Source organism: Pinus tabuliformis, chromosome 8, assembly GCF_031772625.1.
Source record: "Pinus tabuliformis cultivar Carrire ecotype Pingquan chromosome 8, CPIR1, whole genome shotgun sequence".
Lineage (NCBI taxonomy): Eukaryota > Viridiplantae > Streptophyta > Pinopsida > Pinales > Pinaceae > Pinus > Pinus tabuliformis.
Genome location: NC_142294.1, coordinates 500,540,425 through 500,564,763, shown reverse-complemented (window position 1 = coordinate 500,564,763; position 24,339 = coordinate 500,540,425). Strand labels below are relative to the sequence as shown.

General features: G+C 36.9%; 1 protein-coding gene across 1 annotated transcript in view; it reads right to left on the bottom strand.

The window, feature by feature from the left end:
- PRXIIF (peroxiredoxin IIF) overlaps window positions 1-24,339 on the bottom strand; it is a 72,548-nt gene that overhangs the window by 20,748 nt on the left and 27,461 nt on the right. The window contains exon 4 of the mRNA XM_089372364.1: window positions 22,413-22,507. Within this exon, the coding sequence (XP_089228490.1) occupies window positions 22,413-22,507 (95 nt within the window). The remainder of the gene's footprint in view (window positions 1-22,412; window positions 22,508-24,339) is intronic.

Here is a 24,339-nt window from a genome sequence, read left to right as displayed (position 1 = left end):
CCTCCTTCCCCAACGCTTCTTTCTACAACCTTATTTGAGACTAGTTTCTGACAATTGAGGAGAAGGTCTTCACCTTAGATTAGGCACTTAACTAAAATTAACCAAGACTCTTGCATCACACCTACTTTAGTCTTGCATTTCATTCATCACTTATTTGGTTATTGTACCTAGAATTGCGGGCTAGTTATTTCACTTGCAAGATTTAATTTTACATTCTTGTGTTTGTCAATCTCATGCTTTTTGTATCTTGAATTGCTATATCATTGTTAAGCATCTCTTTTACTTGAAGTACAAGTTTATATTTTCTTGCAAGTTTTGTCTCAAATTTCATTGCTCATATTTCCAGTTACTATAATCTCTTGTAGTAATGCTTGTCTTGCAGCATTGTGTGTCTTGTAACTTGAAATACTATCCTTTTTGAGTGATATTCTTTATTGAGCATTGTTATTAAGGCACTGGTCTCTATGCATTTATCTTGTTATTGCCATATTGATCTAATTGGAATCCATCTTGTTAACATATACATTGCTCATTAATTCTCACACTTGCTAAATCAATCTTAATTTAAGTTACCTAGAGAAGTAGTTGCCTTCTCTTAGTCTCCTAAAACTTGTTGTTTTCAACAAGTTTCCCTTTCATAATCATCTTTAGGGACTCCCCCCTTAGCTTGTCTAGGAGAGAGCTTAAACGAAGTGAGTAGGGAATAGGTGACGACCTCTGCTCTGACAATTGTGCCATAAAGATTATACCTTGTGGGGTTGGAAACTTTTCCCACACTTAGGTGTACATCTTAGGCGACAACATGTCCTATTAGAAAAGTCGGATAGTATTATGGTGCAGGAAAGGATAGGATTGGGAGCTCCCTTAATTGTTGGGTTAAGTATATTGTTGAGAAATTGGGACTTTTGTCTATGGATTCTTCTAGTCTCTTTGATTGTTTGATTATAGGTTGGAATTGGACTCCACTCCTTAAATCACAAGTGTGTAATTATAGTCACTTCATTTTGGTGGGGGGCACCTTTACTTTACATAAGTCATAAATTTCAGGAGAAAATGCCAAGCTGGACAGTCTGGCCAGTTTTTTCCTCAACCACTTGGAAGCAGTGAAACTGATAGATTTTGAACCTCAGGTGTTGGAACCAACTTGGACAAATAATCAAGGTGGTGTCAATAATACTACGAAGATATTGGAGAGATTCCTCATACACAAGAATCTTATATTACAAATCCAGAAGTTTAAGTCATGGGTTAGCTGTAGCAGACTTTTGGATCATTTTGCAGTGTTACTTGAATTAGATCAGTGAATGCTGAAACTCGGTGCTCCTTTTAAGTATTAGCCAGTCTAGATCATGCAGAAGGATTTCAGAACCCTGATTAAGTCAACTTCGGTACATATGGTCCATCGAGTGCTTCACCACCCTGTGATCAATTTGTTAAATCCTTAAAGTTTGTTAAAGAGAAAATGGCAGGATGGGCTTTGAAGAGGTATGGAGATAGAGATCAACACTAGAGGTAGACAAAGAATTGGCCAATCTATAAAGTGGTTCCGAGGGGTTACTAAGGAAAGAGGAACTTCAGAATGTAAAAGATATAGAGGTTAAAAAAGCTAAGCTTCTGTTGGACAGAAAAAGGGACTAGAGGATAAAGAGTCGTGCAACCTAGATGGCTTTGGGCAATATAACACTAAATACTTCCATAATTGGCCTCTCACGGGAGGTCATAAACACTATTTGGAAAATGCCAACTTCAGATTGCTCTCGGTTTCGAAATTTCCAGGGACTGACTGCCATGATGGCAGAACATTGTAAATCCATTATAAAATAACATATACAGAATTAAAAACATAGGACTTAAGGTATAATGTAAAACAAGTGTAATTATTAAAAGGTGCAATAGTAAAGTCACAATTGCACATGAAGGGCCACCATTGTCATATAAAGCCATCACCCTCACTCACATAAATCATCATTCATCACTCACTCACACACACACACACATAAAAATCAATGTTCATTTTTACATTTTCATGTGAAACAAAAATTCCCATGGACTAGTGCAGGGAATCAAAAGTATTTCCCACCCAACAATGTTTTAAAATTAGCCAGAATATGAATATTTCAATTGAAATATTCATATTCTGGTTAATTTTAAAACATTGAATAATATTCATATTCTGGTTAAGTTTCTGGTTAATTTTAAAACATTGAATAATATTCATATTCTGGTTAAGTTTAAAACATTGAATTGAAATATTCATATTCTGGTTATGTTTAAAACATTGTTGGGTGGGAAATACTTTTGATTCCCGGCACTAGTCCATGGGAATTTTTGTTTCACATGAAAATATAAAAAAATGAACACTGATCATTGGTTAACTTAAGGGTGCATTATTCAAGCTTATCCATGGCCAATATTATCTATAATTTTTAATCATGTTTCTAAGTTTGGATAAGGCTGACCTAGTCAACCCCATGTGTTCAGCAACCCCCCTTGGAAAAAGGACCCCACCTCTTAAGTTGTATATAAATACACAACTCTTAGTTGTATTTTCAGATGTTGTGATCATTTTTTTTTATTCCTATCCAAGTGATTTAGTGTAAAGGCACCATAAATCATTGCACTCTTTTCTTCTTGGTTTGATCTTATCTTGTGATTGGGTTATTTCTCTCTTTAGCACACTTATGCTAAGGTTTAATTCTTTCTCTAGGGTTGCACCTCTCTTGTTTGGCCTAGTGATATTTATCTCTTTCTTCATTGCAAAATTTAGGTTCATTTTCATTCAGTTTTATTATCTTTCTAATACTTGTGAATCTTAACATGGTATTAAAGCATCTGTAAACCTCTCTCAATCAATTCAACAATGAATCCAAAAAGATTCTTGGCAAATAGCATCACTCAATCTTATTTGAGACTACAAAACTAGAGTTTCTTGGATAATTAATTTTTTAAGTTTAAAACCCTCCCTCAATGCCAATGCCCTGTTTTTATGGGTTCCTTAAAAGTTTTAGGATTTTGACCCTCGACTAGAACCTTCATTTAGGATTTCTTAGGTTTTAGACCCTCTTTCAAGGCCAACCCTCTTTTCCTCCTTTTGCTTTGTTGCAATAGTACATCACAGATTTTTCAAGAAGGGCTCATACCTTCCTTTTCTTCAACCTATAAAGGCGAGTTACAATCCACATATGGTTGTGCACTCTGAATATTGGACCTCCTCCACTTCACAAGAATGGATTGTTGACTCGAGAGCTACCAAGCATATGAGCAAACAATGGCACTTCCTCATCGTTATTGACAATAACATAATGGAGAGAAAGTGATGATTAGTGATAACTCAATCTTACGTGTTTGAAGACCTAGTAATATCATCATTGACACCACTAAGTTTAGATAAGCACTTCATATTCCAAGAGTTGGACCTAGTCTTCTTTTAATTTACAACATCACTCACGGCAATTGGTTACAAAGGACATAGATGATGGTTTTAAAGTGCTTGCCTCCAGTTATTCTTATGAATTTGATCATAGGTACAAGCTAGGAAAGCTTCCTCCTTTCTCAATATGAAAAGGATTTATTGCTTCATAGCCAAAACTAGCAACACCAACATATTAAGGCATATCAACATTTGGAACATGCAAACATTGGGTCTTTAGGAATTGAGACTCATTTGCATATGGTTGATGATCTTCCATGGACTGAACCTATCGGTGTCTATGAAGGTGTATATTGGGGGGCCACCATTAAGAGTCCTTCACTAAAGATTTTGCAAAGCAAGTCTTTCAGCCTCTTGACTTGGTTAATAGTCACATGTGTGGACATATGATCACTCCTTTCTCCCAGGAGATTTAAGTACTTTTTCACCTCTATTGAGGAATTCTCCCCCTCCCTGTAGATAAACACCATTCATTCCAAGGATGAAGTTTTTGGGGAATTCAAAGAAACCAACTCACTAATGGAGAATAAAAATGAGGAAAAGCTTTAAGTGTACAAGGGTTCATCATGGAGGGGAATGCATCAATGGTGATTTCCTAACATATCTCAAAATTCATGACATCTCTTGGCAAAGGATTGTTTCACAACAAAATGAAGTAGCAAACCAAAAGAATAGAGTTGTTATGCAAATAGTTCATTGTATGCTTCAACCTAGGGAAATGAAGCTTAATTTTTTGAGGGAGCCATTGTTTGTGAATCCCACATCATCAATAGAACATTTACCCATGTTAAAGGTAAGACTCCCTGTGAGGAATGGCATGGAAAAGAAACCCTCAATTTCTCATTTTAGAATTTTGGATCAAGTGCATGGCCTCTTATTCCTAGAGAAAAGCAAAACAAATTGGAGCTTTAAAGTCATTGCTAGATTCTAACTTGGTACAATGAAATTTTTATACGTTCATACCATTTCTCTTTCACATATTGATGATGATCCTACTCTTATGAATGTTTTAGCAGATCCCTCCTTCAGACCCTGACGACGATCCTCTGCTAATGAGTGTTTCCTCAAGCACACTCCTACAGTAAATTGGTAGACAAATGATGATGATAACTTATTGAGAACTTATCAAGATCTCCTCCTATAGAATTATCTTCTTATATATAGAATGCTCCATCCACCATTTCTTTTATAGTAGTTGAGAAGCTCCATAAAGTTGAAGATGACCTCTCAACCAATTATGTTGAATGGTGTTGCCATTGATGCCAATGTTAGTTAATGAACACTCTTAATATTTTTCTGGATTGCATTAGTTGGAAGCTCCAATGGAAGTATGGCTAGAAACCCTAGATCTTCACTGAAATATTTCAAAATTTTCTCAAACCACTAACAAAGGTTGGATCTCCTTGTTGGAAATTAATTAGGGCAACATGAGGTAACTTTTAATTTGAGTTTTCCTTACTTGACAGTTATTTGTGATATTATGATCTTCTTCTTGATTATGCTTATGTTATTACCATCAAATAAATGCCAAAACAATGAAGATCACAACCATACAAAGATGAACACAAGATATAGGCTCCAAGCCAGGGCAAAACCCCTCCAAGACGAAAACCCAGAAAGAACTTATCTTCTTGTAGAATCGATTCAAATGAAACTTCCAAGACCAAAACCAAGAAACGAGAGTACCATCAAGAACCAAGCCATCCAACAAAAACCTTCTTTTGCAATGTAAGACAAGATCTCCAAGGGAAGTGAAGCAAACTTTCTTCACAACAAGGCTCTTCTAGCCTTTAGGTCTCACAAACCAAGTCTACAACACCTTCCTGCAATCTCAGATCTGTCGAGAGCTTAGAAATCCTAGGTTTCTTGCATGAGAGAGTTGCTACAAAGATATTACAGACTTTCGAACAAATTAGGGCTTGTTTCTTTATTCGTTAGGCTCTTCTAGCCTTCTAGGACCTTCGCATGCTTATTCCAATTGCAAACCAAATCCAAAAGATGTGTGCTTGTTGTGTGTGCTCATAGGTCGAAGCTCCACCTTTTTATATCCTTCCTAGAGGCTCCATTAGCCCTCTCTAGGCCAACATCACATACGTTGGTCAATTTGGTCTTGGAAGCCTTCTAGACATTTCGAAAATACAAAATATTTTTTCTCTTTTTGATACAAGTACCCGAATGGGTCTTTTACATTAAGACAAGGACTCTTTGACTCATGTAAACCCTAGAAGCAATAAATGAGTGCTTGACCTTGTAACAAATGACTTGAGCATGAAATGCATGCTTTACAAAAATAATTTCCTTTTGATCTTTACATCATTTTATTTCTTCTTTTGACAAGTACATAAAAATTACATCATGACATGAGTCAAGAGACAATTATGAAGACCAAAACTAGTTACATTCTCTAACACTCCCTCTTAACTAGGGAGGTATTCATAATTGTCCAACTGATACAAGGACAGTACTCACTTTGAAAATTTCTCATAAGAAGAGTCAGATTGGTAAGCCATGTTTAAGCATCAACATCATATCATCATAACCAACATTGTCAACATAGCAAGGCCTTGACTAACAAGCTCTATCTCTCCATAAGAGCAGAGCACAATGTTGGGAGACTTTACCTGGGACACCACACTACCTTTCAAGGCACATACCCCATCCGGATGTTCACAAGGTATGTCCTTCTAGGACTATTCTTGTCTTGGATTCCCAATCCTTAAAGAATATCGGTCCTCTTCAACCACTCTTGTCTTGGATACCCTGTTCAATCCTCAAAGAGTGTCGGATCACGAGACTACTTCCTTATCTTGGATTCCAAATCCTCAAGGAGTGCTAATCTCAAATGCTTACCCAATCCTCTGGAGCCCATTCTCTCTCCATGGCCTTCACTAGACGTACAATTGTTAGTCCTGACCTACTACATGACACATGAAGTAGAGAACTATGTCCATCATCGCTCCCTCTCAACCAGGGAGGATATACTCATTCCCCCACAAACAAAAGAAATAATCCAAGCTCCCTCTCAACTAGGGAGATGTGTCCAGCATCAACTACTTGTTCTTCTGTGGAGATCATGACAGTAGCAGTTACCAGGGCTCCTCCTTTTGCATCATCATATCATGTGTGAACTTCAACCTTTTTGAGCATTATGGAGCCATCCCCTTTCATAGCCTTTCATTAGGACAAGGTTCATATTCTCATTTTCCAAATCGTCAATCATCACCAATGGTTTCTTTTCAAATCAATCATTGTAGAACATAGATATAGCTCCCTTTAAACATTGGGAAAGTGATTTTCCAAAAACATGAACATCGATCTATTTGTGTCCAACTACCTTTCCTGCCAGTGTGGTGAATCCTACATTCCTTTGGGCTTCATCTCAAAGTCACACACTCAATCCAGATAGTTCCTAACAGTGGCATTAATTCCTATAGTACATCTTTTCAGGTAACAAAGTGATACCAAACCATCAGTGCCAAATCAATATCAGAGTTATCAAGTCATGATAACCTCTTCATAAGATGTCATGTCTTGCTCTCATCATAATCAAGATCCTTCATCAAAGTCCTCTTTCATGCATCAATCGTCAGTCAATTAGGGTCTTCTACAAACAAGCTCCAATGCCACATTGGTCAGATTTTCTATGACTCCTCCTCAAGTCAGCAAACTTACAAACTTCAAGAGACCATATCGGATGTTGATCACTAAATATCATGTCTTCAACTAAATCAAGGCATAACATGCTCATAAAACCAGGCATATTCTTGCAAAATGCTCTTTCAACAATAACCAAAAAACATGAATCAACTAAAGAAAAATTCAAAACATACCTACCTCTTTCTTCAGCCAGTCATCTAGTTCACTTCTCATCTTGAAGATGAGACTTCCTTCATGTTGCAACTATAACTGCAAACTTCTAAGAAGCTTCCTCTTACAATGTCATCATGGTCCTTCTTTTACTAGATGAAGAATATTTCCATGATTCCATTCTTAAAGAGAATCTATGTCATATGTCATCAAGTTGTTGCATGATTCCTTCTAACTTTTGCCTCCTAGATGACTACTTCAATGCAACGGATCTATTTACAATGAATTCTTCCAAATCTGCATGTTGTTATATATGATGCCAACATCAATGCTTTTACCAATGCATCTACATGTCCTACTCTTTTCTGCAAAGACTTCATCATGATGGAGCTACTCAATAGAAGAGATCCCTAGGATATTCTTCCTTTGGTTTCTTTTCAGGTTCTTCATTATCTTCAACTACATGGGCTCCATCCCTTTCCTTTCTTATTACCTCTCTTATGTTGAGAGTTCTCAGGACAATTCCTCTTGAAGTGTCCATACTTGTTACATGCAAAAAAGAAAACATTGTATCCTAGACATGTTTATCTTCTTTCGAATGGGGCTCAAACTTCCCAAACTTTCCCTTCCTAGGCTTCTTCACTTTAGCAGCAAAGGCTTGTGACTTTCCATTTGGATTGGTGTCATCCTTTACTTTCACTCTGTTCTCTTCCAAAAATACATTGAGACCACTACTCATCAAAGTTTGGGATTTCCTTCCTCGAGTACATGTTGATCACAAACGAGTTCCATTCAGGAGGCAGAGCATTAAGAATGTAGGTTGTTAGTTCTACATCTGAAACTGTTTCACCAAGGGCATGCAACTGATCCCTCAACTTAGATACCTTCACCAAATATGAAGCAATGTCTTCATCAGATGATACCTTTGTCTTGTACAAACGACTTCTCAAGGATATATTTTGTCTTGAGGTACTTACTGCACACAACTTTGTCAATCTGTCATAGATGTCTTTTGCTTTGTCTAATTCTTCCACAAACGGAATGAAGTGATCCTTCATTGACTCAATAAGGATCTTTTGCGCTCTTATTTCATCTTTGAAGTATTTGTTCCAATCCTTTGCATTGCTCTTGTCTGGTTCTGCAACCTTGCCTAGGACATAGTCCTTGACATCATTTCCTATGAGGATGGGGTCAATTCTCTTCTTCCATGCTTGGAAGTTAGATGACCCATCAAGCTTGTTTCTTTCCTTACAAAATGAAGACATTGTGTTAGATGCTTGAGACATGAAGAACAATACAAAACTTACTTGATTTAGGTGATGCTTTCAAGGTTTCTTCCACAAGTTGGTCCCAATATATTTGATACTTCCTTCAAAATTGCCTTCAAGAGAAGCTTCCAAAGATGCCAAGACAAGATGCTCTTCTCAAGGGACTAACTGTTGCTCTTCTTTAATTTTGGTTAGGGTATGTTGTAGGTGCTACTACAGGTCCTCAGACTAGACTTTTATTACTGCTTTCTTGCTTCAAACCAACTTTGAATGCGATACCACAATCCTCATTTACTTCAATGATTTGGATGACAGTTTTAGAATGCTATCATTCTGCAACCTCGGCCCTCTGGTTAGGGCTTACCACACACTGCAAAAACCTTGATAATGTGGTCTTGTGTCCTCTTCAAGTTGCTTCACTTCGTTGGACTGTAGGGCTACTTCTTTGTTGGTATCATGAACTTTTTTTATGCCATTGTAGGCCTTCCAAACACAAAATTACAGTGCTCGCTTTTCTTGACAAGGGAGATAGAACCTACGGCCTAGAAATGGCCTCTTCTAGGATTTTTTGTAAAGTAATTTTTCGCCTCTTTCAATATTTCAAAACATTCAGCCTTCTAGCTCTGTATTACAGCCTTGACATTTTTGTTCTCGCTTGTAGACTAGCTCCTCAAATAGCTCTCAGTGCCTTCAAATTAGTTCTGAAACCCTCAATCTATTTTACAGTGCCCAAACTTGCCCTTGATCCCATGTTCAGCGTTCTGCTCTTATTCGGTCTTGCACTAGAACAATTCGGTCTTCAAATAATTTATTTTTCTTGACCTTGGAGATCTTTTACAGCGATCTTCTAGCTGCCTTAGATCATGACCCTAGCTCTGATACCATGTTGGAAAATCGATTAAGGCAGCATGAGGGTAACTTTTAATTTGAATTTTCCCTACTTGACAGTTATTTGTGATATTATGATCTTCTTCTTGAGTATTCTTATGTTCTTATCATCAAATAAATTCCAAAACAATGAAGATCACAATCATACAAAGATGAACACAAGATATAGGCTCCAAGCCAAGGCAAAACCCCTCCAAGGGGAAAACCCTGAAAGAACTTCTTTTCTTATAGAATCAATTCAAAGGAGACTTCCAAGACCAAAACCAAGACATGAGACTACAATCAAGAACCAAGCCAGCCAACCAAAAGCTCTTCTGCAATGAAAGACAAGATCTCCAAGGGCAACGAAGCAATGTTTCTTCATAACAAGGCTCTTCTAGCCTTTAGGTTTCACAAACCAAGTCTGCAACACAATCCTGCAATCTCATATCTATGGAGAGCTCGAAAACCCTAGGTTTCTTGCACGAGAGAGCTGCTACAGAGATATTACAGACTTATGAACAGATTAGGGCTTGTTTCTTTCTTTGCTAGGCTCTTCTAGCCTTTTAGGACCTTCGCACACCTATTCCAATTGCAGACAGAATCCAAAAGATGTGTGCTTGTTGTGTGTGCTCATAGGTCGAAGTTCCACTTTTTATAGCCTTCCAAGAGGCTCCATTAGCCCTCTCTAGGCTGACTTCACATAGGCTAACCGACTTGGCCTTGGGAGCCTTCTAGACATTTCGAAAATACAAACTATTTTTTCTCTTTTTGATACAAGTGCCCAAAAGGGTCTTTTACAATAAGACAAGGGCTCTTTGACTCATGTAAACCCTAGACATTAAATGAATGCTTGACCTAGTAACAAATGACTTGAGCATGAAACCCATGTTTTACAAAAATAATTTTCTTTTGATCTTTACATCATTTTCTTTCTTCTTTTGACAAGTACATAAAAATTACATCATGACATGAGTCAAGTCACAATTATGAAGACTAAAAATTCTCCAACACTCCCAAAGTTTGTCAATTGTGATAAGGGTTCTTGCTCTTTTTCTGGCCAATTGGTGTTTTCATCAATTTCTTGATTTGTTCTAAAATTGCCATGAGAATTTTCTTGTGGGTGTCTATGAAGAATTGCGCTCTCGCTTGAGCAAGAATCAATCGATTTCTGGCAAGTTTCCAGTGTTGGTCTGAATGTTGTTGCATTGTTTCCAAGTTCGGCTTGTTGGAGTTTGAGGGGATGGAGCTTTGAGGGCTCCTTTTCAAGCCTCCTCCTACTAGATTGATCGCCTACACATGGAATGGACTCTTGTGGTGATTTTGTTTGTTTCTTTGCGGGTTTATTTCCGCATAAAACTTTTCTCACCGTCATTCTATTTGCTTTGGGCAAGGACACTGCTCCTGCAAGGATTCTCGGTCTTTTTTGTTGGGCTCTACGGCTTTTTTATTTTTACTTCGTCATCACAAATCTATTTGCAGGGGTCTTTAGACTGTGGCTCTTGTGCATTACCAATTTGGGCCGGTTTTGTCGCGTCGCCACTATGAAGAGTTGAGGAGATGGGGTTTTATTAACCCCTTTTCATGCCTTTTCATGCCATAACTCTGCAATGTCTCTGTGTGGGCTCCTTTTGGATTCGTGGTCTGTTTCATGGGAATGCTATGACGTCTTAGGGTGGGTCTCGGGCCCTTTTTTTCTTTTGTTCATGTCTTGGGTCCATGGACGGCCTACGAGCCTTTTTTGTTTTTTCATGCATAATGGTATGTGGCCTATGTGCCAATTCTTTTGCTAGTTGGGCTTGCGTGCCTTGAATTTCTGCTTTTATTTGCTTTAGGTCAAGGTTTTTGCTTGTAGGGTTTTATTCCCTGCTCTCCCTTACTGCTCCGTTGACAGATGAATGCTTTTGCATCAGATATGAAGCTCAGTGCGCATACACACTCTGTGTATTTACAAATTGTAATTTTATTCCCTATTTTTAGATAATAAAATTACGGGTTTTTTCCCTGGAAAAAAAAAAATCAATCAATTTTTTCTTGCATAGTTTCTCAAGTAATTCTCTATTTTTCTCTTCCACCAACGAGCTATGTCTTTCCCTAAAAACATATGCATGTCTTGCTTATCAATTACCCATGATGTCTCTTACCAATAAAATTAGCAGTGGAATCAACAGTGTAATGATTACTCTAAGGGATAACCCATGTAATCTAGTCAGTGTTTGCAATTGTACAACAGTAATTAAACAAAGAATCATATGCATAACTATACACACAAGCTATAACACATACACCCAATACATGCATAAATGAGGGAAGAGACAATAATCATATGGCCAACAAAATGGTATCCTTTATTATCCCAATATAATTCCCTGATCTCCAGCCTTACAAGAATGTGTTCTATGTCTTTATATATAGAGTAGATAAAGAATCAGGAATTATAATTGCGTAAACTGCCTTTAGCCAATCAATAGACTACCTCAATTGATCAAACAACCAATAGATGCATTAATTCAACTTATACTTGTAACTTAGCGAACTATACTTGAGACTTTATAAAAGGTGTATATTTATCTCTCTCGCAATATTTTTCAATGAATGATTGTAAAACAACAAGGAATTCCCACAAATGTTTCTTTACAACATGCTTTCAAATCAAATATAAGAATAATTATTCTGCAACTCAACGGCTCCTTAAATACTAGAAAATTGGATGCTTGGGTAATAAGTCCTAAAGCATATTTCCAAATTAGTTATCTACTAACAATGAATCACCCATTTGAAGATGGAATCAATTCAAATTATGCTTAGAAAGAGGTTTTGTCCTTGTGAATATTGCAAAGAGCTTACAAAAAAGGAGTTGCATCATCAACAAATCTCCATTCAGATTGTTCAATAATATATTTAACACACTTGCAAAGAGAAATGAATGTCTACCAATTACATTTCTTGAACATGCTTTTTAATTTGCCTTGAAGGAAGAAAGCAAGTTACAACCACAAAGATCAAATGCATCATCCCAAACCTATTTTTGTGGTCATTTGTCAAACAACAATAAATTATCATATCTTATCTACCTCTTATTCTAAGAATAGTAGAATACCCAAGCATATAGGTAATGTTCCTATTAACTAAAGTAATCATCATAAAATTGGGTAGCACTACAATCAATAATAAACATATTGAAAAAGAATGAAAGCTCTCAAGCAAAAGCCTCAAGAAGCACTTGAACAAATAGCGAAGAATTTCATATATACGTTGAAACTTGATTTTATGAGAAACTTAGAGGGAAACTTGTTGAGAAATCCAATAGGGTGGCAAATTAATTGATTTCTCTTATTAAGACACTATCTTGTGATGTTTCATTATTAATTTTATCTATGCTGCCAGGAAACGTGGGTGCGGGGGCGGGGACGGGGACACGGACGGGGACGTGGACGGCATTTTTGGAAACAGGGTGCGTGGGTTCGTCGAGTAATATAATAATATTAAATTTTAATAATTAAATTTTATAAATTATAAATTTATAATTAATAATATATATGAAATTTGAATTTGTATATTTTTTCAACTTTAAACAAGAAAACTTTAATGATAATCATTTAAACGTGCACATCATTGAACATTCAACATTGACATTGAAATTTCAAAATTTATCACCATAAAACTGTTCTTTTGAATCTTTTCCATGTAACCATGACACTGTGACAGCTATGTGAGAGAGCTCAAGGCTACTACTAAAACTGAAAATTCAAAATACATACTAGGATAAATGCTAGACTCAGCGATTTTGGTGAAACTTGGGACAGATTTTGTCACACACAGGCTTTAAAATAACTATGCAGCTTAGGTTCATTTGCAAGGATGCCTATCAATGAATCAGGTTGTGGTTGTACAGACCCTTCCTTCTACACAGCCAAGGAGTGTTAGCATTTCTGCCTCCTACTCTAATTTCAAGACAACTTCTCTCCTTATTGAAATTGCTCATTCTGGCTGGAGCTTGAGCTTGTAACTTTGCTTTGAATGTTTAGTCTCTCCCATATAAAAACACAATTTTTTCATAGGAGATTCTTCTCAACCTGATAGTGGTCTAGAATTTTCTTGATGTCTAATCATCCACCTGCCCCATGCATGGTGTGCTCTGTGGTAAAGCAATCCCAAAAACAGTGGCAGCCTTACCCTTCCACAAAACACGCTTATCAGTCTTTGTTTCCCAATAAAATGCACAGCAGCCATCTGATGGCTTGAGGGATAGTTTGTCTTTGAATGCGAAGCTCTGCCTGAATATTAATTATCTAAACATAAAACATCTTCGCAGTTTTTAGAGATTACTTGGTGTACAAGTCTGTAGAGACCATATATTATTTAGGCATATTTTCCTAGTTTTAATCTTAACATGATGTTATCAGAATGCTGTGAGAAATTGGCAGATTTTGATACTTAATTTAGCCATTGTCCAAAATAGCCCTTCGCCATTTAACAACATCAGCTGATTACAGCTTATGGCTGGTCTCAATCCTACTTTCTATTTGACCGAAAATGTTTGAACCTGTATGTGTGCATTTACAGTTTATAATTCGATGGTTATTTGGCTCGGGAATGAATGTTTCATTCCAAATTGATTTACAAGAATTCTTAAAAAACAAGACTTGTAAAAAACTTAAAAAACCGGGTGCAGGTACCCATGCACACAGGTTTTGATGGTAAGGACCGTGGAAGAATGTTTCATTCCAAATTGATTTACAAGAATTGATTTAGGGTTTTTTAGGTTTTGTTATAAGTTTTACCTTTGTTATAAGTTATTTTTTAAATTTCAATAATAAAAAATTTATTTGAAAATTAAATTTTTAATATAGTTTTTTTATGAAGAACCCAAAGAACCCAACCCGAAGAGCCCGAAGAACCCAAGAACCCAAGCACCCGAAGAACCCAAGAACCCGTTAAAGGAAAAGAACCCAATTTTTTTTTTGAAGAACCCGGTTCTTCTGGGTTCGTCTGGGAAGAACCCGTACCCAAATCCGATACTTAGGTGCGGGAACCCGAGACGGGTTCGAGAACCCCACCCCCGGGTGCGGGTACCCATGCAACACAGAATTTTATTCTTTCAATTAATCTTGTTCTTATCATCAAGACTAATGCCAATCAATAAATAGAGGACATGAGATGTAGGCACGCAACCATGGCAAAACCCCTTGGTAGAGGAAAACCCAGTCAAGAACTCTTCCTTCAGTAGATTCAATACAAAGTTGAGATAATCAAGACCCTTATAACCCAGACTAAATAGTCCTTCCATCCATCAAGTCATACTTGTTACATTAATCTTCAGTTTTGAGTTCTGTGAGTAGTATTTTGTTCTTCAGTCTGTTCTCAACACCTCATTCCTGCAACAATATGATAACCCTTGACATATTTCGGTATTATGCTTCAATCCTATAATAAGATCATGTTTTGGTCCTGTAGTGGTAGTATTCATGTGATGACACAGTCTGCAATATATTTCGGTCATGTTTCAGTTCTATGTCAGCCTTCTCATGCTTCGATCTTGTGACATCCTTACCATGCTTCGATCTATGGTAGCCTTCTCATGTGACATCCTTACCATGATTCGATCTTGTGGCAACTTACTTTTGTATCGGTCTTGTGGCATCCCTCATCATACTACTATCATACTTTATTAGTGCCATCATAATTCGGTCCTACAATGATCTTGAAATAGATTTACACTTCGGTCTTGTATTGGTACAGTAATGGTGTCAAACTTCGGTTTTGTAGTAGCCCATAGTTACGGTTTCTGAGGTAGCCCAGTAAGAATATTAAACTTCAATAGCCTTAGTGTTTTGGCCTGCAATGACACTTTGACTTCCTCAATCATCGAATTACTTCTCACTGAAATTCACTAAACTTCATTACTGAGATTCTCCGAAATTGTATCTTCTCTCTACTTGTTGAGTGAAGTCTAGACTCTACACGCCTATATATAGTTGTTTCCCAATGTGAAATAAACTGACTTGATCATTTTGTGAAGCCAACTTCTAGAGGTTTTGTTTGGAGGCCGACTTTGCAAGGTGACTTGATGGAGGAATCTTTTGACAAAATAATTTTGACTTTGACTTCAATAAAGATCCTAAAAGCCTACAATGGAGGCTTGACCTAATGACAATTGACCCAAGCATAAAACCCATGCTTTAACAAGTCAAATAATAAAATTTCTTTTGCTTTCTTTTGATAAATATATTTCATTATGACTCAAATATAATTATGAAGACCAAACCTAGTTACATTCTTCAACATTCCCTCTTAACTAGGGAGGTATTCATACTTACATATATCTATAGAGGTACATGGAAGATCTCACAACACATGATCTATGAAAAGTTTAGGCACTTACGGTGCCACAAACTAGATCCCTGACCAGGGCAATCTATCTGGGTGGGACTATGATGGACTAAATCTTTTAGCCTCTCTAGGTACCATTAGGCTTATTTGCTAACCATCAACCTAGGGAACTAGGTGTGTAATGCAAGGTCAGAGCTTTATGACCAACGTTGCCCTCCCTACTTCGAGAACTAGACATCAACACACAGGTTGGCCAGATGTCCTCCCAGGCATACACCATGCCTCAACACATCAAATCTCTCCCGATGAAATGGATCAGTAACATCAAGCATGCTTTCAAACTTCAAGAGATTTGTCTATGCAAACACAACCCTAATCAGTAACAATCTTTCAAATACTCATAAGTAAACACAAACCTTCGAGGTCTTCAAACATCTTGATGCTACTTCCCAATTTATCGTAGTAGGACTTAGAGGCTTCCCAAACAAATCTAGACAAAAGATTCCTTAATCATACAGCTTCCTTTCCTACTTTACATGCAACAACATATTCTACAATTGGATCCTTCTTTCCTTCATTCAGCGGCACCTCAATATGCATTCTCCAATTTCTTCAAGGTATCCATCGTGACTATAATATGCCCTCCCTCTCAACTTGGAAGATATCCTTCTTTCCTTTATCTAGGCTCCCTCTTAACTTAGAGAGATCAAATTCTTTTCCATAGCATCGAAGAATCTTTCATGGCTTCCATCCTTCTTATCAGAGCCATCTTGATCATCATCATTCATATAACTTCCTTCATCATGCTTATCAATCAAATCAACTTTACTTACGAATATCTTCAACCTCTTGAAGATTATGTACTTGCACACCTTAAACAACAAGTACAACCAAATACATATATAGAAGCATGAAGTTAACTATATCAAAATCACGGAAGCATTAGACTTTAGACATCAAATACCTAAACTTAGTTAGGTTCATAATCAACAAGAGACACATACTTTAAACTTCAACTTTTTGCTTAGGTTAGGTTATAACCCCTAGATCACATCAATAATTCAATCAAGATATCAGTCTCATTATATCTAGGGTATCTAGGGTCTCAATATTTCTTCCAGAGATATAACATACTCTACTATAATATATTGCAAACCCTAGAAGCAATTCAAACAAGTATAGTTCTATGCATCCAACAACTTTAGAATTCATATGTTAGACTTCTACTAGGATTTGATGCAAACCCTAGATTTCATACATAAGATGCTAAGCTTCAACAATCAAAACATATCACAGCATAATCTAAGGTTTCAACAACATGACCAACCTTTTTGTAAACCCTGGATTTTATCATCACATTTGAAACAATACCATCTCATCATATCCTAGAATATCAAACTTCTACTAGGGCTTAGTTACAAACCCTAGAACTTATCAAAAAATAAGTTAGCACATATACATATCTAGGATAATCATGCACAAGCATATCATAACACATATTGGACAAACCCAAGACATAAATATTAATACATTTAAAGTCAGACACATAATGATCTTGATTAGGCTAAGTTTTGATCAGACGAACAAACATAAACCTAGGGTTTCATTCCTAGGAGCTTACTCTTGATACATAAGGGTTTTACTCATAAACCCTAATTTACCAAAACCTCAAGGTCTAGGAACACATTACCATCCAACCCTAAAGGACTAGGGTTTCCATAATGATACTAAAACTCCAAACATTACCATCAAAATCCCAAACATCAAGAGAATAGTATTTTCTAGATTTCATCAATAACCCTAAGTAGACTAGGGATTTCACATTAGCATTGACATACCCTTAGGTTAGGGTTTTAAAAAGAACCTATTAGGGTTCCACAAACATGATGATTTTAATGAGGGTGGATTCAATCTAATGATCAATCACCCAAATAAGAATCTTTACAATTCAGAGGTCCTAGACATAACGATGTTAGTAACGTAACGCAAATTTCAAAAGATAATGAACGTACCTTTTATATTAAAAGAGTTTTATAAAGTGTATAGTCTAAGACGTACCTGGAGATGTTCCTTAACAAACCTTGTAGGGATTCCTTGAAGTGCTTTCTTTGAATTAAGCCATGATCTTTTATACCTGTAACAAATACTTCCAAGCAAAATATGTGATACCAAGAACATGATGTTAATTTTCAATCTAGATTTTCTATGCAACAATGGAGGATGGAATCCTCGGATAAACCCTATATATATCAAAAATCAAGTTATATTTTCTTTCAAACAACACTAGGATTTTACTTGAAAACCTTAGAAGATAAGGATTATGGTTCTTATATGACAAGAGTTTGTATGTCACCTAGGGATTACAGTCTTTACCCTAGACTAACTATAAACAAGGATTATATGGACCATCTAAGATTTTATAATATTAGATATATTGAAAATCTAGAAGCTCATTTAAATAAAATAAATATACGTACCTCATGTTTACATACCTTTGATTTGATAGTCCATTAGACTTGTTGCATATGCATTTGTTAAGTAAGTAACAGTGACAATACTTGATTTCTTTGCGCTACTTCCTAAAGCGTTGAATACCCTTTGTTTGATGAGACTTCAGGATCGGATACAGTCCAGAATGTTCCTAGGATGACTATCCTTTCGGTTACAAGGATCAATTTCTTTCATTCGGATTTCTACATGTGTTAACTTGGATGGCCTTCAATGCTGGGACTGCCCTAGACAAAGGATACATGCCTGCACTTCTTAAATGTTGGAAGTGATCAAAGCCTTTTGATGGTCCTTTAAACAACTTCGCTGCCCTAAATGGGTCCTACAACTCTCGGTTATCAATAGGAACTCTGTTCTTGATTATTTAACTTGCACAAAATAGTTTAGGGCTTCGCTTGCCTTAGACACATCTTCATATAATTGCCCTAACTCAAAGCCTTCCTCACACTTCCTGTAATAGCCAAAAAGTTCAAATCATATTCTTCTTTTTCTTCCAAGACTGCATTTCCTTCTTGCCAACAAGGTGATCTTCAGCCATAGCTCTAAAACCATGTTGAGAAATCCAATAGGGTGGCAAATTAATTGATTTCTCTTATTATGACATTATCTTGTGATGTTTCACTATCAGTTTTCTTCTTTCAATTAATCTTGTTCTTATCATCAAGACTAATGCCAATCAATAAACAGAGGAGGACACGAGATGTAGGCACGCAGCCATGGCAAAACCCCTTAGTAGGGAAAAACCCAGTCAATAACTCTTCCTTCAGTAGATTCAATACAAAGTTGAGATGACCAAGACCCTTATAACCTAGACTAAAGGCTCCTTCCATCCATCAAGTCATACTTGTTACATTATTCTTCAGTTCTGAGATCTGTGAGTAGTATTTCGTTCTTCAGTTTGTTCTCAACACCTCATTCCTGCAACAATATGATAACCCTAGACATATTTCAGTATTATGCTCCAGTCCTGCAATAAGATCATGTTTCGGTCCTGTAGTGGTAGTATTCATGTGATAATACGGTCTGCAATATACTTTGCTCATGTTTCAGTTCTATGGCAACCTTCTCATGATTCAGTCCTGTGACATCCTTACCATGCTTCGATCTATGGCAGCCTTCTCATGTGACATCCTTACCATGCTTCGATCCTGTGGCAACTTACTTTTGATTTGGTCCTATGGCATCCCTCATCATACTTCTAACATACTTTATTAGTGTCATCATAATTCGGTCCTACAATGATCTTGAAACAGAGTTATACTTCGGTCCTGTATTGGTATAGTAATGGTGTCAAACTTCAGTTTTGTAGTAGCCCAGAGTTACAGTTTCTGGGGTAGCCCAGAGTTACGGATTCTGAGGTAGCCCAGTAAGAATATTAAACTTTAGTAGTCTTAAAGTGTTTCGGCCTGCAATGACACTTTGACTTCCTCAATCATCGAATTACTTCTCACTGAAATTCACTGAACTTCATTACTGAGATTCTCCAAACTTGTATTTTCTCTCTACTTGTTGAGCGAGGTCTACAAGTCTATATATAGTTGTTTCCCACTGTGAAATAAGCCAACGTGATCATTTTGTGAAGCCGACTTCTGGAGGATTTGTTTGGAGGCCGACTTTGCAAGGTGACTTGATGGAGGAGTCTTCTGACAAAATAATTTTGACTTTGACTTAAATAAAGATCCTAAAAGCCTACAATGGAGGCTTGACCTATGACAATTGACCCAAGCATGAAACCCAGAATATATTCATTATGACTCAAGTATAATTATGAAGACCGAACCTAGTTACATTCTTCAACAAAACTTAGTAATCCAGTTTTAATGAAGTAAACGGATCAATGAAACAAAATCCCTTGTTCCCAAAGCTCTTCTAACCGATGATTCCAGGGTTGAATACATTTTTATAATGGCACTTTAATATTTTAAAGTTGCCAACAACCTTGTAACCACACCCTACCACTTCATTGGAATGATAATAAGACTTCTACCAAGATTTAACTTGCACGTCAGTCTGTAAATTAGGACCAAAGTTATTGACAAAGTGACCTGTGAGGCCACCGCAATGGTTTGCTGTAACATTCTTCTTGGTAAACCTTACTAAAATGGCATATCCAAAAGAACTTATCAATCATCTAAAGATGGTAATAAAATATAACATCCATTTTACTCCAAAGCTATATCAAGAATCCCCAATTTCATGTCATATTTCCATCAACAAGAAATATTAATAATTGAGAACCAAAATCCTTGAAAGACCATGTTCTAAAAAGAAACAATTCAATCAAATGACCTACCTAGTGCTCAACTTTGGCAACATCATGTAGCAAATGATGATTATAGATATACTAGGACTCCTCATATCTCATCAGCAGATATTCTTCACACCCATGTTCTCTGGCTTCAACATGCTCCTAATTCAGGTCATTTAGAACAATATAGCAATCATTTCCCATGGCATTAGAGATAAAATGGTCTTACGGGGTCTGAACTTGGTGAAGACAAAGACTTTCAATAATTTTAATATGAAGTATTCCATCCTTAGATTTAGATTTTAAAGTACTGTAACATCCTAAGTTTTGTCCTAATTTCAGTTGGTCCTTGGTCCAAACAATTAATTGATTTATATTAGTCAATGTCCTATGTCAAATGACCCAACCCTTGAGAAAAGAGTGGTTAAAGGAAATTTTAGAATATTGGCGACCTTTAAACTATAGCCCAGGGCCACCCTTTTACCAAAATAATCAGGCTTGGAGATTTATGAAGCCATGTGCTTCTTCTTGTTTTTGCTGGCTAATGGAATTTGCTCTATTTTCTTATCCTCTGTTTAATCTCTATGTTTTGCATTCTGCAGCTCATTCCCTTGTTTCCTTAATATGGTTGATGTATCAATTTTTCTATATTGAAACCTTCAAATATCCCTAACTTTGAAACATGCCCAATCTTCAAACCTGCAAATATCTCTTACCATCCTTATGTATTATTACATTTTTGTTAACTTCTTGTTCTCCTTTTTGCTTGAGCCAATCCTCCTTTTTTATGGTCTTGTCATTCTTCATTTTCCCTGCACATGGCTACTATACTTCAGAATTACATAGATCTTTACCTGTTGCAGGTTTCAAGGTTGAGATCTGTTTCACTGTCAAGTACTATAAGTGCAGAAAAAGCCACTTTGACCTGCCATAGGGTGTTGGACCTGGATCATAACATAAAAAATCACCTTTACCCTTGTCAGCATGACATCGGCTACATGTTCAGATTAAACAGTGGATTTCGTGAAAATGCACCTACAAACACCCCTCTAAGTCTTTATTAGATAAAACTCTCTGACTAATGTCTCCAAGGCTCAAAGCTGAAATGGTTTCTAACCCAGGATTGAGAAAAGGTGTATTGGTAAAGGCATTGTTAATGCTTGGGAGAGGTGCAGGGTTCAGATCTCCCTCCCCTCACATTTACCAGGGTTTGGAGTACAATAATGCGACATTGGAGTTTGTCGCAACATTGGGTCACTTAGTGTTTAAATGGATACAGCTGCTACTTCACTAATCCACTAGAAATGCAGAAATCAGCAAGCAATTCTCCTTGGACATCAAATATGGAATCTTTTTCCACTTATCATCAAGTCAATTTGTGTCAGTGTGGTCACTAAGTTAAAGAACATTCATCTCAAGCATTCTTATTAAATTTTACTTAAATATAAGAGTCCATACCTGACAGGCTGACCCACATGGGGAAAGAAGAGGAACCCTTTTTGACAGTAGCGACAGAATAATAGTTAGAACAATAGTCTAAACTATTCTACAGAGTACCAAAAAGGACATGACAAATTAAACATGGTTCTAGCATTTATACAGCACCTTAGTGCGTGATGGCCAAGCAAAGTAGAAGATAATTCCAAATCTAACTAATACACTAGATATGCAGAAATCTGCATGCAATTCTCCTTGGACACTTCAAATATGGAACCTTTTTCGACTTACCATCAAGTTGATTTGTTTCAGTGTGATCATTACTAAATTAAAGAATATTCATCTCAAGCATTCTTACTAAAATTTACTTAAATATAATAGCCCACGCGTGGCCCACCTGGTACCTTTTGGACAGAAGCAAATGAATACTAGTTAGAACAATGGTCTCAACTATTCTACAGAGCACTAAAGAGGATATGACAAATTAAACATGGTTCTAGCATTTATACAGTACCTTTGTGAGCGATGGCCAAGCAAAGCAGCAGATAAATCCAAATCTAATTCCAAGGTTTTGTGAAATCGTCCATCAAAGTCTCCATAGAACTCAATCTAATGTGGACAATCAGAACAAATAACCAACACCAATGAGTTCAGTGCATATTGGATTGCTATAAATTCTATATAAGACAGATATAGATTGACTCCTGTATTTTGTAAGCAAAGAAGAAGAAAAAAATATTATATATAAAATCTCTACTGAATAAGAGATAGAAGTACAACCAAATAGACAGATAGTTTTGGCCAGACAGAGGTCTTCACTTGTAATTTGTAGCATAGACCCTACAGAGCCCAATTTACTATCGAAACAAAACTTACAAGCAGTCCTGGATCAGAGCATGTGAGTTTTCTATACTTCCTACAGAGCATACAAAAGATTTTCCAATACTTTCCACTATCCAAAAACAACACTACAGAAACTCTCATTCACAAGACATCAGAATATCCAAATGCAGAGTTAGTGCCATACACAATTTCATCCAAGTAGATGTCAAAACCTTTGAATTTTGATGCTTCAGTGGCTGATGAAGTTTACAATTTTTGTATAGCTTCTTAGGCTGTCATAGAAGCTCTTCTTCAGGTTGACACCTGTACATATCGTCAAACAGGGTTTCCAAATTACTGAGGACTCTACTTTTAAGGTTTTCATCCTTTTGCTGGCTACTATCCAAGTTTTTGATAGCAAAAACAATAAATTCCAGGAGACTGATGGCTTTCTGTTAAAAATTGGTACGCTGCTGAGCTTCCATTTCCTCCATGGTTAAAGCTTTCAGCTGATGGAGTTCAGCCAAAAAAAATTGTTGGAGAAACTTTGTTACAGCTACGGGGACAATTATGCTCACCTTGGCATGCTGAGCCATGAAAGCAAGAAACTAATCCTGTCCATTAAAAGGATTTCCCTCTCAGTAACTTCCTGCTGCTGCAACCAGCGCTTGTGTCCACTGGCGAGCTTGATCTCAATGCATGTCACTCAGCCATCTTCAAGGGCAGAGACTTTGACACCTTGGGAGAGAGCTGAAGGAAACAAAGGTGGTAGACTCTCTTCAAGCTGAGAATTTGAAGAGGGATGGCTATTGTTAGGACATATGTTTAGAAGTGTGTCTATTGTGTCTAAATTTTTACTTGTCCATTAGGTACACAACCTGGTTCTATATATGTAGTCACATGTATTTATCCACATGTGATTATGTTTCTATATATGTAGTCACATGTATTTATCCACATGTGATTATTCCCATGTAGTCACATATTTATCCACGTGAGTAATCACATGTGATCTTCTAGGAAATTATAATTCTTGATTATTCCAACTACCTTGCTTACCCTGCCTATCATTTGTAATCTATATATTGGAGGTATGTGGAGTGCATTTTGTAAGAGAAACGTGACAAAGGTTGCAGTTGTCTTCATGCACCACTGAAGATTATTTTATCGAAAAAAGCTATTCCAATATCCACTTTCTAATTGCATGTTTTGATGTTTTGCTGTGAGTTAGCAGAAGATCATTTCCACATTGGCAAACAGCAGCAGCAGTTGGAGAGAGATGGCACACTTGTAAGGTTGGTCCTACTCCTCATGAGGTCGATTTGCTTTATGGGCCCTTCTATTTCGGATTTGCAAGGGTTATTCTGCATCCATGAGGTAGGGCACATACCATAGAGCATCTTCTCTTGTAAGGTTGTGGGGCATACATCCCTCTGTGGCACATTTATGCTTGGAGGTTACAATCGCTGAGCAGGGCTGCACTTACCAAGGAGCATTCATTGCTGAGCAGGTTGCTGCATTTACTTTAGGAGTTACACTTCTTGAGGGATTTAATTAGCCAATAATGGTGCACCCCTTGAGGCCATTAATGGCCAGATTGTAACCCCTTCATCTTGGCT